At 37.7% G+C, this 17,347-nt stretch overlaps 1 protein-coding gene across 1 annotated transcript; it reads right to left on the bottom strand.

Annotated features, from left to right (window-relative positions):
• Positions 1–360: 360 nt before the first annotated feature.
• On the bottom strand, positions 361–7,956 carry scn1ba (sodium channel, voltage-gated, type I, beta a; the record flags this gene model as incomplete). The annotated part of the gene is made up of 5 exons (XM_055163438.1): positions 361–427; positions 678–819; positions 1,164–1,401; positions 4,418–4,584; positions 7,929–7,956. Coding segments are annotated over 5 exons (642 nt in total), but the record flags the coding sequence as incomplete, so codon positions are not given.
• Positions 7,957–17,347: the final 9,391 nt, after the last annotated feature.

A 17,347-nucleotide genomic window follows, 5' to 3' on the forward strand; every position in this document is an offset into this window, starting at 1 on the left:
GTACCACAGTATGGCATTAAACTTTTCTAACTACAGAGAGATAAGCAGAAGATCCCACCAAGTGAAGTTACAGATTGGATCTTTGGAGTAAATGGTGCATGGTCACATTTTTATATAGTGCTTTTCCACCTTCAAGGCACTCAAAGAGCTTTACATCAAGGAACCAGCTGAGCTACACATTTTTATGTTTCTGCCCAATACCATACTGTGGAACTTTTCAGACAGAGCATTCACATCTCCATGGATTTTCAAACAAGGGTGAAAAATGAAAGAATGACTGAAAATAAAAATATCATAAGACAGCATAGAGCGCATGTGAAAATGGTAATATGAAATTAGAAGTCTCACATCTTACCATTGCTATTCTGCCTCCTGCTCCCCTGCACAGTTATCCTTACTTTCCGACGCAATAGCTAAATACTCAGCCCTGAGGAAGAGAAGAAAAGAGAGGAGAGAAGAGAGGAGGGGAGAGGAGAAGGTCAGGAGAGACAGCCAAGACAAGTTCAGTTTTTGGAAGAAAGAAGATGTCATTCTGTCCATGCACAGGCAGAGATGAGTAGTACTCATAAAATGTTCTTGAGTAACTTTTTAAAGAAATTGCAGTACTCTTTGGACTACGTACTTTTACTCCTATTTGAGTAATTTATTTATTTTTTTTCAAGTAACTCTGTACTCACGCGCTCTCTCTCAGGGCCTCCTCTCCAGCGGCGGCGATCTTCCGGTAACAGTAGATCATCTCCACCAAGAGCCAGAACTGCAGCCCAATGATGGACACGTACATCATGACCTCGGACAAGATGGACGCCATTCCTCTGGTCACTGCGGCAACAGAGCACAGGACGTACAGGGAGAGGTTTGATGATGATCATTTGAACTGAACTTGAACTTCCTGTTTTTTTATGTGTATAATTATAGTAATTATGAGATGTTAAACCACAGTATGTAACTTTTTGGCCAAAAAGTAGAAAATAAAAATAAGAGTGCCTGAAACTGAAAAACATCTGTTCTACTCTGAGCAGGCTTGCATCTCCACAAACCTGAATCCTACTTGGCTTGGAGGAAGGCCTCCTCCTGCTTGTTTCCATGTAACTGCTGTTCTTTTGGCTATAATTTTCTGCAGTATGGCATAAAACTGATCTACCTCTATGAAGAACTCCACTTACATTTGTGCACCACGTGCAGGTGTACAGTCTTGCTGGCGTTGGCCTGGTGCTCGTGGTTGGGGTAGATCAGAGTCCTCTGGAACACACAGCGGTATGTGCCTGTGTCATTGTAGGTCACGTTGACGATGTAAATGGAGCCGTCCTGAAGGTCAAGAGTGTCTTTGCTTCCGTACCACTCCAGACGATCATAGAACCTCTGGTCAATGACCATGCCCATTTTTGACTCATACGAATACAACTGTAAGGTAAACAGTAATTTTTTATTTTTATTTTGTTTTAAAGCTGGTAATAAAGTGTAAAGAGAAGTGTGATCTCAAAGTTATGGCTCCAATGATTCAATTGAATAATTGTGGTTAGTTGACTATAAAAAATAATCATAGTTGTATTTTAACCATCAAAATCATTACCTGGACTATGAACTAAACTAGACAATACTAGTAAATAAAAAGTTTGTAGAAGAGTTTATAGTCCAAATGCCTGTAAGTGTACAAGTGACAAAAGCTTGGTAATATGAAATGATCTGAACATTTGTGTTTCTTGAACTGCTCCTTCAAATATGAACACATATCTAAAATTCTGCATATTTAGGCTGAGTTCTCTCAAACTGAAAACTGTCAAGTGTCATATGGTAAAACAGAAGTGCTACACTGTGTTTTTAAACTCCATACCCCTCCTCTAAAACCATTTGTATAGTTTCAGTCCTGGAGATTGTCATTCTCTACTGAACAAAAGTATTAGCTGTTAAACTGAAAGCTGGAGCATATGAGTTTTGGAGATTAAGACTAATAAATCAGGGTTACTCAGACATGAGTGAATGAAACAAAACACAACTCCAGGTCTGTTTTTGATGAGATAACAGCATTATAACGTATCTTAAAGCTCAGAAAAATCCATTGTGTGTAATCTAGGAGCTTTAAGGACTTTTCTTTCTTAGTAAAAGTTGATCACATGATTCTATAATTGCTGAAATGTCCACATCTGTCATGTAGCTCTCTCTCCATTAGGTGTCAGTGTACATTATCTGAATTGGAGGAAAAGCCCATTTGTCTCCACGGGAGCACTTTGCACTATCTGCTTTTGCACTGGGACCTCTGGCCTCCTGGAGAATTAGCTTAGCGCGCGCACACTTTTATAATGGGAAGCTAATAGTGTCTTTGGGCTAATGGTCCATGCGCGGCGGAGGAGGACTGCTTAGGTATGCCAGAGCTGCAGACACAAACGCTAAAACCACGTCATGAAATATGCACAAGAGCTTTCAGTGGTGAGAAACTGCAGCCTGACTGAGAACATGTTATATAACACTGTGTCTCGTGTTATTTACATTACAGGTCCTATAGTACGCAAATATGACTTTTAAACCGTGTTAAATGCTCTTACCTCAACAAAAACATACCTGGAGTTGTATTTTGTTTCATTCACATACCTTTATTATTAGTCTCTCTACATTTCCATCTCATCATTCTACATCTCTTCCACCTTTGATGTTATGAAGTAGTAGTTTTCAAATTAACAGCTCCTTTTACCTTTTGTTTTGTAAAGATGGGAAATTCCAGGGCTGACATTATCCAAATGATTTTAGTGAAGGTGTATGGAGTTTAAAACACAACGGAGCACTTCCTGTATTACCACATGACATCGCAAAGTGGATGTTTTCCATTTGAGAAAAAACACAGCCAAGATATGCAGGATTTGTGTGTTAAATTTTTATTTAGCATCTTCTCATTTGCAAAATTTCAGTGTCACTCTGGTGGAGAGGGCTATCAGTGATTTTTGAAAAGTTCTATATCCAACCATTATATTTTGGTGTGATGGTCTTTTCTGACTTTCAGCGGTATAACAGTTATTAGCCTTGGAAGTGTACAAACCAGGTGTGAAAAATGTACTTCCTTATCTCCTTTCTCATTTTGGCATATGCGTTTTTCATAAGTGGAGCTCATACAGGCAGTCTGGGAGGATTTCCTTAATCATACAGCCTAGTGTCATTAATGCTTTCTATTTTTCAATCAGTCAAATAACTTAATGTATCCTTTATACTGCAGGCAGTTCAACATGTATACAGAGGATCAACAGTCTGGACACCACTTCCTCTCTCAGGTCAAACTCAAACAGCTGTGCTTGCTCGTCTTACTGACCACACAATGAATTGTTAAAGGTCCTCTATTACACAAAAAAAATTTCTTGTGAGCCTGAAGCCATGTTATAATGTTGTTACCTCCTCAAAAACATACCTAGCTGTGTTTTGTTCACACATGTTTCAGTAATCCTCTGTCTACATCTCCAGCACTCAAAATGCTCTTGTTATGTCAAGTTAACAGCTACCTTTTACCTTTTTTCAGTAGAAATGGGCAATTCCAGGGCTGAAATCATTCAAATGATTCTAGTGAACGTGCATGGAGTTTTTGTTTGTTTGTTTGTTTGTTTTTTTGTACATATATAACTTATATAAATATATATAGCATATATAAAAAAAGCACACTGGATGAAATGTAGGGGCTGGAAGAGGCAAAAAACTCCCAAAAGGGCTTATATTAAAGCCTCCACCTTATGAATACATTAAAATTGAACATTATAGCTCTGCATTACTAAACTACTTTTTCACACCTTTTTCACACCTCAGATCAGGCCCAGGGGCCAAATTTGGCCTGCAATATAATTATATTTGGCCTGCGAGATCATATTAAGTATGTATTAGAGCTGGTCCACCGGCTACAGACATTATTTATTTAAAATGTTGTTATTATTTTATATTATGCTTGTTCTGGATTCAATGCTTAAGCAAAACTATTATTAAACATTTATTTTAATAAGAAAAGGTTTAACATTACATATCTCAAAAGAAGAGAAAAAATGCAGTAAATATTTAGTTTGACCCACAACTTAAACCCAGTTTTTAATTTTGGCCCTCTGTGAATTTGAATTTCACACCCCTGCCTTAGATTAAATACAGTCGATTCAAACATAGATAAAAATACAATGAAACATCCCACAATTTAATGATTATCAAAAGTATTCATGAAAATATTTATTACCATCACAAGATGGAACAGAGGGTTTTCTGTTTGAGAGAAGAACTTTAAATATGCAGGATTTGTGTGTTAAACACGTGTATGAAACAAAACACAACTCCAGGTATGTTTGTGATGAGGAAACAACATTATTACATAGATCAGAAAATAGCATAAAATGGACCTCTTAATCACTGTAAATTTACTTCTACTGTATATACTATAGGACAATATATACTTTGTACTTACCAGGGAGTATTCTGTCTCGTCTTTTGCCATGAAGTACCAGTCCACAGAGGCCACAGCGGGCACCTCCCCTCTCACCTTACAGGAGATACAGCCCAGTTTAAAGCCCTCATGGGCGACCGCTTCTGTGTCCGAATCCACCTCCACGCACGCCCCATGGCACTTCCACACTACACAAAAATCAAACACACAAGATTAGACACATAATTCATCCTGAGATACTTCCCCCATCCGTTTTGATTCAAAGGATGGTCGCTTAGCTCTGGTGATGTTTTTTTTTTTTTTTTTTGCATTCAGCATTTGCAGGCAATCGTCCGCTAATAGTCGACCACACTGGCGTTAATGTTGCGTGCGTTCTAGTATTGCTCGTTACATGCAAGTTTATTTCCGCTCGTAATTTCAATTGTTTTGTTGGTTGAGTTCGGATTTAGTTTTTGGTGATACAGTAGGTTGCGTTCACTGCATTCTAGGATTTAATGTTAGAATTTCAGGTGGAGGGCAGGGGACAGAACATACTCAAATGTTAAAACGAATCGATTTTGTTTTGATGCACAATTGTACCACTGTTTTTTGAAAAATAGAACCACTTTTTAGAAATATGTTTTTAGTTTTATGTGTATATACCATAGACTGTATATATAATGGGCATAGCTGGCCCGCAAGTCACCTTGTTCCAAATAGGAAGTGAGCACGGGCGCCATTTAGCTCCATCGACTCTGGCTCCCATTCTCTTTCTACTGAAAAAACACCACTTTTCTCTCTGTAACTGCTGCTTTGAGCTTCGTCATTTTGATCTTAAAATGTTCATATTAACCTTCTCTACATGATCCTTGTGTTTTTATTTCACTGTTTTGTTCATAAATCAAGATATGAACGTTAATAACAGACGGCTTTTTTCCCAGAAGTTGCCCCCATGAGGACTAGCAACAGGTTTGATTGACAGCGTTACTAAGCTAAGAGAATGGGCATGTGTTTTCAGCACACTCAACTCGCTCTGGATTGGTGTTTTGGTTGCTATGATGCACACGCTTGCATTTTAAATATGGATTTTGGCTCCAAATTAGTCACTATAACTGCTTGCTTCAATTAGCTTCATTTGGCTGGAACTATTCTCTCTTACGTCACAAACAAGGAAGACGTTCGGAAACATGCAATGAAAACTTCCGGTTCTGTTCGTGGTAGTAAGTCTGACAAAATCTGGGAAAAATTAGAAAATGACCCAGGTTTCTTCAGTCTCCATGTCAATGTAGCATTCCATTATGTTCGGCTAATCAACTATTACTACTATACTTCACTTTTCATAATTTCCCCACTGACGCACAACTCTGAGTGCACTGGGTACATGTGAATAGAAGAGATGAGGCGCCAAATTCAAGATGATTCCAAACAGCTCATACGTATGCACTCTTCAATGGGTTTTATCACAGTTGGTAGTTGAGCACAATGTTGGTAACTACACTACACTACATTTTATTTTATTTTTTTTTTTGTGAAATATGTTTTTGCGAGGTTGTTCACATTTCCAATTAAATACGACTTGTATGTGATCTCCAGTGTGAACTTTAAATGCCCCAAAAGTGTTGAAGGACACAACGAAGTCACACACAGAGAGCGTGCTTGGTGTTTACGGAAGTCGCCTAAACTCTGTGCTTGTCTCCCAAAACACGGTCCAGTTCTTGGTAAAATGGACAGGTTACACGTCCACTCCCGCTTTGTTTGTTTGAGTCTTTAGCCTCCTTGTATTTGGCTCGGAGGCTCTTTATTTTTTGTTGATATTGGAGCCAGGACCGCCTGTAGCCGCTCTCGGCCATTTCTTTGGCAATCATTTCAAAAACTGCCCGGTTCCGATAAAACCCCTCCAACTTGGCCTGAATACAGTGATCCCCCAAAATATTAATTAACTCGCTAACCTCATGTTCACTCCAATGACGCGACTCAGAGTCCGACGTGTAGGTGGGATGAACGCGACCTGGCCGTTCAGACTGAAGTCGCAAGTCAAAAGATCGGATATGTATCAGTTTTAGGAGCACATATCCAAGTGGCCTGGGTCTCATTTAAAAAAATCTGATCTGTGTCATTCAGATTGTCTTTAAAAGATCAGATACAGGTCGCATAGGGGCGAAAAATGGGATTTGGATCATTTCAGGCTGCAGTCTGAACGTAGCCTTATTAAAGCTGTCTCGAGTTGAACTAGTGGCCACTCATTGGTACTACAACAACAACAAAAAAATCCCTCTTGCCAGAAAGATTAACATTTTTTTTTTTTTTTTTACCATAGAGAGCAGTTTAATCACAAACGGCCTGTGTATGGTTGACAGGGTAACTATAGTTTTTTTTTTTTTTTTTACGTATTAGAACAACTTTTTCTCAGCTCAAAATCCTTCAATTGTCTTAAAAACTGCTTTTTAATCTGCTACTTTCACTCTGATTCACTTCTTTATACAGTCTATGGATATTACCCATACACTTGGTCAAAACATTAAAATTGCAAATAAAATCACCTGACCTCCAGCTCAATTTGGAATTCTTGACTCTTGAATGTCACGTGAACACAACCTAAAGTGAGTTTGGCAGTTGTTGAAATCGAGCAGAAATAAAGAGGTTGCAGTGAGCAGTTAATCTACATTGTATTTCATCTTAGTTGCATTCTGAATTTTTTGGTTTCCAAGATTTCAATTCATATATAGAACCGTGACTCTATATATGCCATCATGACATACAGGTATCGCAGTGGGCGAAGTCACACACCTCAACATGGGTGTGTCCAATGGGCGGTCTCAGCCAATCATAGTCAACTGGGAGAGTTTTGAATTGTATGGAGGAGGGGAGAGAAGACAGACATACACAATTGTTTTTCACACCGTTATTGGACTACTACTGCTGATTCCAGTGCAGTAATTCAAATACTGGGTTACACAGAGAAAGACAAATATAGAAGGAGTCAAATTAGATTGAATAAAGAAGGGATGATGCTGCAACAGAGAAAGAGGGAGAGGCAGAGAAGAGAGGGGGAGAGGAAAAGGTTAACTGTGCAAGAAATATCACTATAGGCAAGTACTGCATACATACAATACAAAAACATGCATTCAGGAGGATTCAAAACGAGACAGAGCAAAACAAAAGGCAGTGACACAGGATGACATTTAAAAACGCTAACATATTCCGTGTTCATAATGTATTGAATTCAAGCACTCAAAGCAGTTTTTACTTTGCATAATTCAGATGGAAGTTAGAGTCGTCAGCTGTTATGTAAAATGTTACATCTTTAATACCAAATGAAAAAAGTCTTGCCTATAACAACTAAATATGACTAAATTATAACTAAATTTTTATATAGTAACGGTGCCTTGTGTAACTTTTTGGATGGGGGTCTGTAGGGATGTAACAATAACTGAAATATCTTGATATCGTATTGTCAAAACTCTCACAATAATATTGTGGACTGGTCACAAGGTTTTTCACTTAAAAGTATTTTTAAAAAAAAAAAGGAACTGCATAGGCCATGATCCTTTACATAATTTACTACATAATAAAATGACTATTATTCAGTACTTTTAAGTCTTATTTCTTTGGAATAAAGAAATGATTCACACTAGAGGCCAGAGGTGGGACCAAGTCGTTGTCTATCAAATCTCAAGTAAGTCTTAAGTCTTTGACCTCAAGTCTGAGTCAAGTCCCAAGTCAAAGACAGGCAAGTCCAAGTCGAGTCTCGAGTAACTGGCCCTTAAGTCCAAGTCAAGTCCAAGTCATCTGCTTTGAGCTTCAAGTCATTTCAAGTCTTTAAACCAAAAGAGTACCAAATATAGTTTAGATTTTTGCAATTTATATGACTTTCAAGATCAACTGTCAATGGGACAATAAATTGTCCCACTGAGATTAAGAGTCTCATTTTCAAGAAAGATCTGACCAAGGTATAATCACATATAAAACATATACCGTATAATGTTGCCAGATTTTAAAAAGAGCCAGTTAAAATACATATTTCACCATCACAATTACTTAAAAATATGTTTAATAAGGTAAAAATGTTATACAGTTCTCCTTTAATTTCAACACACAAACATAGCTATAATCATCTGTCAGTTTAGTCTGGGTTCAGTCCGTATGCGGCGCAAAAGTCCGGAATCACAGTTTAAGTCACGAAACAAGAAAAGGCCGTTATTTGTTTTTTCCATTATTCATTCCATTCCATTTTCTTCCGCTTATCCGGGGCCGGGTTGCGGAGGCAGCAGTCTAAGCAGGGACTCATTTAAACACAAAATCGAAAACTGAAAAAAACAAATCATCCCGTTTTTTTCAAATAATGAAGAAAATAGTAGTTTTTTTGTTTTCTTATTTTTGGTTTTATTTTTGAAAAACAAATGAACAAATGAGACACGGATTAACCATGTGGAGTTTTTAACAATTTGTTGTGTTAAATGGCAATGATTAAAAGTCTGCAAGAAATCTATATATTGAAATGCATTTTATTTGATTTTAAAAGTTTAAAATTGTAAGTGATCAATATGAGGATATATGTGATTCATTTTACTGACTGCACTCGATAATAGTCAAGACATCAGAGCAGCAATTCCACACTCCTCTATGCCTCCCCACAATATTCCCTCCAAAAATAGTGTAATATGGTGACTAGACGTTCCTATTGACCCAGGACAGTCCTAGTTTTAAGCCCTGTGTCCTCTTTCCAAGCAGATTAATCCAAAACAATTCATTTGTCCTGGTTTTATACAAGTACGAACAGTAAAGAGGGGATTATATTGTCATTTGTTTAACTAAAATACAAAAAACGTGCTTGAAAATGACCATAATGCAAAAAAAACCCCAAAAAAACAATGCACAGACTGATCCACTGAACAATGTTACATGCTCTTTTCACTATTTTATTTTTACCAACCCGGTGTCCCAGTTCTGAGTTTTGAATTTGGTCACCCTATACTGTACCCTAGATTTGAATACAGCTTCTACCTTTTTAAAATTTAGCTTTGGTTTTCTTCTGGCTTGGTTTCCCTTCTTTTAAGCCACCACAAGGACCTATAGCTTGAGGCAACATCATTTCCATGTGAGGAGGTGCAATCAGCCTCTAAATAAAGCCCTGATCATTGAGTGTGCAGCTGCAGCGTCTGTAATTGGCCTGTTGGTGTCTCTTATCGATGTGAGTGCGTGTTTGAGCTAATGGCAGGATGCAGCTGTCAGCGCTAATCCACACGCGAACAGAGGTCAATCAAAGTCAGACAGAGACACATTCGGACAAACTGTAAGATTAGCAACACCAGCACCAGACCAAACAGTCTGTGCAGCCGTGAGGTTAGGTAAGAGATTGTCTCGGGTCAAGCGAGAGGTCATTTAAAATAACAATGACAGAAAACAGAAACAGTAAATCTAAGTAAGACTCACTGTGTTTTTGACTTTGAAGTGGATTGGGAGGATTTAGGATTTAAAAAGGCTTAATCTAGTTTTAAATCTTCAGTTAGATGTAATAGACTTGTATCTGAGTTTCTAGCATTGCTGCTTCATAGCAATATGGTTGGGGATTTACCGTATGTGAGGAGTTTGCATGTTCTCTCCATGTCTGGGTGAGTTTCCTCCACACTGATTGGTTTCCCAATTAAACACTAAACTAAACTAAACAAGATCTGAGCTCAAGATCTGTCTAAAAGCCTCAAGTTCAGAGTTTATGGAGTTTCTATGTAAAGTGGTCTTTCTACGGCTCACATAGATCAGGCATGTCCAAACTACAGCCCGTGGGCCAAATACGGCCCTGAGACAAATTTTTCTTGGCCCTCAGGCCTCCAGGTGAATTGGCCCAAATTACCTTGCATCAATTAAAAATTAACTTTCTACTGCAAGTTTTTTGAAACCCTGCCTTGATAAAGTTAATATTTAATATTTAGTTTGTGGTTTTAAGGATCTTAGCATGAATAAAGACTGATGGCTCATTCTAACTTGTTAAACATGCACATATTTCAATTATTCACTGTACTGAGCACCAGTCTTCGGCCCTCGATCGGCCCTCTGCTTCGTCTGTGTTTACGTATGTGGCCCTTGATTAAAAAAAAAAAAAAAAAGTTTGGACATCTCTGACATAGATGGAGGTAAACGCTGCACAGCAAAATGGATTCTTGTGATATTTGAGTTCACAAATTCAGGCAAATCCACCTTGAGATACTTCCACTGTACAGTTTAGTGGACAAGTGCAGCAATCACAGAGCAGCTCTGAGGTTTGTCTAGAAGGCGAACAGCCCCAACAAACCAAAACAAACACGGTGGTGCTGACAGACAATTTTAGCATCAATACAGACTATTCTGTTTGTGAAAAATGTGCAGAAAGTAAGAGCTTTGTGTTTTTGTGGACAGGGAAGATGTCTGTGCTTTTCTTTCAACTGGAAGTAACTAAAGTTGGATTTTTTGGCTTTTCACTGTTGTGACCAATCAGATTCAAATAGTCACCATGACATTCCACATTCACACAAACGCTTTCAGTGAGAGCCATTCCAAATTGATATATGTGTCCCAAGGAAGATACAATAGTAGTTTACCATCACCAAGTATGGAGTGAATGAATAATGTATAGAATTGTAAAGTGACAGAGCATCTGGAAAAGTGCTATATAAGATGAATGGATTCTTATTATTATGAATACACACATCTTTATTTATTTTCTCTCAGTGTTGCCCAAATACAAGGAGCAAAGACACCTGTGATATAAATACAATGAGATAAGAGGCAGAGCCAGCAGCAGGAGGGACTGAAGCAGATTGCATCATCACACATAAACTGAGGGGGCAGCATCAGCACTAGGAGGACACTGCTGACACATGGTTAAACACAAGCTCAGATGGACAGAACAGGACAGCACAGACAGACAAAGACGACATGAGAGTGGACAGCACTGGGACTGCTCAACCCAAGACCGCCCCTGTCCCCTCTGACAAAATGCTAATCCACCATAATCTCTGTGGAGGGGTCAGGATTATGAAGCACGTAATCCAGACTGTCCAGGTTGTTGCGTTTTATTCGGACATATCAGTAATTAAAACAGGAAAGATGAGTGGAATAATGAGGATGAGTCTAGACTGTGCTCTACAATAGGGGAGGAGCAAATGTTCTTGAAATTATTTGTATCTTTGAGATTAAAAAAAAAAAAAAGACTAAAGATTTTAAAGATTTTAAAACTATGAATTAGATTAAATTCCACAAAATCTGAATATTATTTCATTCCATCTTGATTAAATTGTGGAATAGCTCATTTATAACTAGAAATATTGTACTAACACCAAAAAGTAATCAAATGCAAGCACTGAAGTTTCTATAAAATACTCAAGACAGATCTAATTTTCACAGTGTTCGATCAAGTTTGAATTGTTTTCCTGATAAATATTAAAAATAGTTAGTAAACGTGACAACATGGAGCAGATCTGAGTAAAGTGTGGCTGTAAAATTGTTTGTAGGCTGCTAATGCCTTAACCTGCAGATAGAGTTTTTCTCAGAGTATGGATAGACTCCAGAATTCCAGATTGGCTGCAAGTTCTGGGGTTTAGGAAGTGAGGATTCAGATCAGATAGAGTTCTTTTAGGTTCAAACCAACTGGATTTAGTAAAATTTGGCAACCCAAAGGACATACTTATGAGGCTTATTCTGCTTTCTGATTGGATAACTGTCTTGAGAACCAAAAACACACACACACACACACATACGATGGTGGCGTACACAACCTGGGGAAATGCCAAGCTTCTGTGACTTCTCCCTGGACACCACACAGAGTTTTTCCACTGTGCCTGGTCACACTCTGTTCTCTGCCAGCTCTGCCCGTTTGACTCTAGATCTACAGCCAAATTCATCAGACTCAATCCTCAAAGACAAGCTCATGCAATCCACTCTTAAATAAACAAGAAGAGGCGATTTCAGCACTGAATTCCATGACAATTCTGAATACTTTATGGGTGACTATGTTTCTTCAATTGGTCCTGTTATTCCAGTTGGAAATCCTTAAAGACAAGCTGTGTAGATTTTGGTTGGTGTTCCGTAACCTGCTTGTTTCTATAGATATGTTATTGCTCTGTCCAGAATGTTGCACAGGAGATTAAAAAGCTCTACCTTACATTTATTCAATCAATCACATGTGGTTTTATAGCTCAAAAATACCAAGAAAAACAGGCAATCTAGCAGCGAAGCAGGGTTTCCTCTCCACAGATCTGACCTATAACTTGGTCTGATTTGGTCTCCGTGAAGATAAAATCTAATACCATACTGTAAAACATTCCAGACCAAGCAATAACATCTTTGAGTTTGAATTATTCTGCATTGTCCTATGTTCGAGAAAATTTCAGTTTCTACTGTAAATCTGAATGTTCAAAGTAATTGAATAGATTAAGTTGTGTATACTCAAAGTTTTAAAAATAGTCATACTAACTTAATTATGTCAAGTTGATGTAACATGTTCTTCTTTTTGAGTAATTTTAACTTTAAAAAAAAAAAAAAAATTTTTTTTTTTAATTAAAGGGAACTATTGTAGGTATAAGTGAGTGTAACTGAAAAACATAGATGAGGTACAACTTAGTAGATTTAAGTAATTAAACACTGGGAATGATAAAGTTCTGTTATTGCTATTGTTTCAAATAGGGATGATTTAAAAATAAACTTAATATTTACAGGACAAGCTAAAATAAATTTCAAAGTGCTTCACCAATTAATTACTAAAATCTATCATAACAAACAAATTGCAATTACACAACATAATAATTTGATCGAGGCAAAAGTACGGTCTGAAATGCACATACGACTAAATTGATTTTTTAATTTTATGATTTTATTTTATATATTTATTTTACATTATTTTATTTTTAAATCATAATAATTGAAAATAACTGCGCTGCCTTAACAGAAAGCTATGAGTTATATTAACTGCAAATATGTAACTTTTAAGTTCTTCAACTTAAAATAATTGAGGCAATCGATTGCTTCAATTATTTTGAGTTCTGGTAATTTATTTGGGTTTACAGAGTACTACCTACAGTATGTTTATCTTAGTTTGCACTGAAATCGACAAAAATGACCAAAACATTATGCTATTCAAACATCATATACACAGTTTAGTAACATAAAAGCAGATTGAGTGTTTAGTCCCACTTTAAATCATCTTACAATGAACAAAATGTCAAATGATTATATAAGAGTGTGTTAAAAATCGTAATGTGTTTTTCAGTGTTTCAAAATCTAGTTAAAAAGCCATAAGAAAATGATCAGAAGAGCAGAGATGGCCTGAAGCCCGTGTCCAGCACATGTCTCCCACTGTTTTGTCTGTGTGAGCTCCTCCTGTTTAACTCCAGCACAGACTGTCACACAGACTCCAATATGTTTACAGTGCACCACTCTTAAACGGCTCAGAGGTACAGTATCAGGACTGGCCAAGTTATATTTATTTATATTATATTTATTGGGTTACTTCTTCTTTTGGATATTTACTGTAACACGAAACATATTGAGATCACTTTGTTACCTTTTATTGTTTTGAAAATGCTGTTTTCCCTGAAAACATCTAATTAATGTTTCCCTTTCATTTTTGATGCTTTGAGTCCTCTGACCTCTTTGCTCTCTGCACTAAGCCACTCCCCCTTCAGAGCGCTATCTCTCAGATTTTCTATGCCATATACTGTATATACTTTTGTAGTTTCAGTCCATCCACAAAATTTAGCAAAGAAATACAACCCTGTCCTCAGGCTCCTCAACAAATACTTTTTTCCTCAGCTAGAATGTACTTCAAGTGCACATCAGATTTAAATTTGATCACATTTCACTTATACTGAAACTGGATTATAAAATATTAGATTGGTTGACTGTTGAAGGGCTTTATTGTGACTTTTTACTACAGGATTACTTTACAATTTATAAGTTATAACATAAAAATAAAATAATGTGGTATAGGCCTATATGAATGAATGGAAAAATTACTCCAGATATGATGAATGGTATTATTAAAAAAAAACAATGAGATCCTCCTGTGAAATCTATAAACTGACACTTATCCAGCAGCATCTCTTCTCCCTGTTTGCCCTTGGTTGTCCTTGACTCTCTCTCTCTCTTTCTCTCTCTCTCTCTCTGCTTTTCTCACTCTCTTTATCACTTCTCTCTCATTTCTGTCTCTCCTCCTTACTTATCCTTCTCTATTTTCTTGCTCTTTTCTCCTCACTGTCTTTCTCTATTGCTTCTCTTTTTCCCTCTCTTGTCCTTGTCGATTTTCTCGCTTTCATCTCTCTTTCTTCTATTCCTCTGCACTTGTATCTATTGCTTTTCTCTGTCTCTCTCTCTCTCTTCTCTCTGCCCCTTTCTCATTCTTGTCTTCTCTCCCTTTTCTCTCTCTCTCTCTATCCCCTTCTCTTGTCTTTGTCTATTTTCGGGGGTGACAGTAGCTCACTTGGCAGAGTGTTTGTCCAGTGCAGTGCAATCCCAGCTCCCTCTGGTGAATGCTGTTATTGTGTCCTTGGGCAAGACACTTCCCCCACCTCACCCCCAGTGTCTGTGTGCACTGAATATGCGTGTGAATGGGTGAGTGGTTCTTTGATCCGATAAAATGTGACCATTTACCTCTTTTCTGTCTCTCTCCTCTCCCTCTTGCTCTTGTCTATTTTCTCTCACCCCCCTCACTTCATCACTCTTCTCTCTCTTCTCAGATTTTCTTTACTGCACACTATTCCTTGTGTGTTCTGTGATTGTTCCTTGGGGCCAGAGCCTGTGTCCTTCTGTCTCTCTTCATACTTTTGTGTTTGTGCGGCTTTTGTGATGTTTGAGCTGTAAATCCCACAGTAGTGAATAGGTGGTGCGCAAAGGACACACACCTGTGTTTGCACATGCCTCTGTCAGTGCTCCACTTTAAACACTTTTATTGACCTCTGTGCTGTTTACACAAGGATGCCTCTTTTACTGCAGTCATATTACACGACTAATAAGAATAACAGGGCAGGACTAAATGTATTTGTTTGATTCAAAACTATACCATATGAGCATGACAATTCGTAAAGCCACATTGTGTTAGCCTAATTCATCAGCCGGTTTCACTTCGTAGAAACCTCGCAGCCTGACCTCGCAGTATTAGAATTCGTTCTCTCGACAGTAAGCGGGTACTTTTTTTATTGAACCAAACACTGCTATTTGGTTGGGACGTATGTAATGCACCACTAACGGGGCTATATTAAGCTTTTCCCAAATCCCATAGGAAGATGGGCAATAATGTCTTTCCTCTTGATAAAATTCACCAAACATTCTCTTTGTTCTGGCTTTAAATCCTCGATCTTGGGAATCGTTGCCAACACAGAATGTATAGCTCTTTGCTGATTGGCTGGTGCCTGAACTTGCACTTCCGGGGTTCTTGCAGGCCGTCTAGTGTATTCCGATTCCTGACCTAGTCACTGGAGAGAAATGAAATGAGCGGAGGCACTAGGTGGCGCTAGCCTGGCTAAAACTGTGTAACTTCGAAACCAAAATTACTAAACAAAAATTATTATTATTATTATTATTATTATTATTATTATTATTATTATTATATTATTATTATTATTAATGCTGTATGTTTTTAATGCACTAAAAAACAAAGATAAAACATGCATCCTTGCTGTGAGCAGGCTTACATTTCTACAAACCTGCCTCTTATTTGGCCTGGCCTCATCCTGCTTGTTTCCATGGAAATGTTGTCCTTTTGGTTACAATGTTCTGTAATATGACATAAAAGTCATCTACCTCCATGGAGAAGTATCGTTTTAACTTTCTATTTCCATGGAATCATGCAGGTGACAAGCCACTTCCATTTGTTTTTCAGACTCTGTATAGCATTAGTTTGGCAAGGGACTCCTGAATTCCGTGTATTGTGCTAAATAAGTAAAATTTCAGTAATGTATGATGTAGATGCCTAAATGTGCACTACAGATAGGCAATGGTATATGTTTTATAGCCATCTAAGGCTTGTCATGGCTCTTATGTGTACTCAAGTTTTTGCAACTGCTAAAAGGAGTAGCTTTCGTTTTCATTTTGTAAAGGTAGTTTGCAGGGAGACCCCTGCTGTATAGAGCTGTGGAAGCTGTGGATGTGGAAACTAATAAACAAACAAAAGTGGATTGTGTCATCTTATCATTTTGACTTAGCCTATGTATAAACCTGTGGAAGTGATCAGATGATAAAGACTTCACTTCACACACTATGGGCCAGATCTTCCCCCGATCTTAGCATCAGTACTATTGTTAATGAGGGGGCATGTGTCCAGGTCAGGCTGTTCTTTGCTGCTGGAGGCTGGAGTGGGACAGTACAAGTACATATACGGTCATGACATCTCTACCAATCTGTGACTGCTGTAGCGTTTAAAAGCACTGTCCGTGTGGGTAATGTCTGCAATCTCTGCCTCATTACCAGGCAGCAAAGAGGGTGTGGGGAAAAATGATATATGAGTACAATAAGACAGCAGACAGTAATTGTCATTTTGCCAATAACCTTTTTATGTTTGTACTTACTGTAACTTGGGGAGGCCTTACAAAAAACTTATAATAATACAAAAATTACAAAAATAATATAATAATAATAATATATTTTAATGTTCCATCACTGTTTTTAAAAGGTCATGATCCACCTATTTGTATATATATGTCTATACACCCCAAAGCATTGTGGGATATCCTTGTGTCAAACAGTGGGACCATACAAGGCTCCACTGTGTCTCCATTAAAATACTGTGTGTACAATTAGGGCACGACACAGTGGGCTTCTATGATCCAGATTTGTAATAGCATCTGAAATAGAATCAAATCTGACACGAACGCACACACACACACACACACACACACAAATCAAATCAGGATGGACCAATCAGACGGCCTCATTTGTGTGCAGTGATGGAATGTAACAAAGTAAAAGTAGTAAAGTACTTAGGTAGAAATCTTCAGCATCTGTACA

The sequence above is a fragment of the Boleophthalmus pectinirostris genome, unplaced genomic scaffold (assembly GCF_026225935.1).
Source record: "Boleophthalmus pectinirostris isolate CB_2022bp ecotype Guang Dong unplaced genomic scaffold, ASM2622593v1 HiC_scaffold_6, whole genome shotgun sequence".
In the NCBI taxonomy this organism is placed as follows: Eukaryota; Metazoa; Chordata; class Actinopteri; order Gobiiformes; family Gobiidae; genus Boleophthalmus; species Boleophthalmus pectinirostris.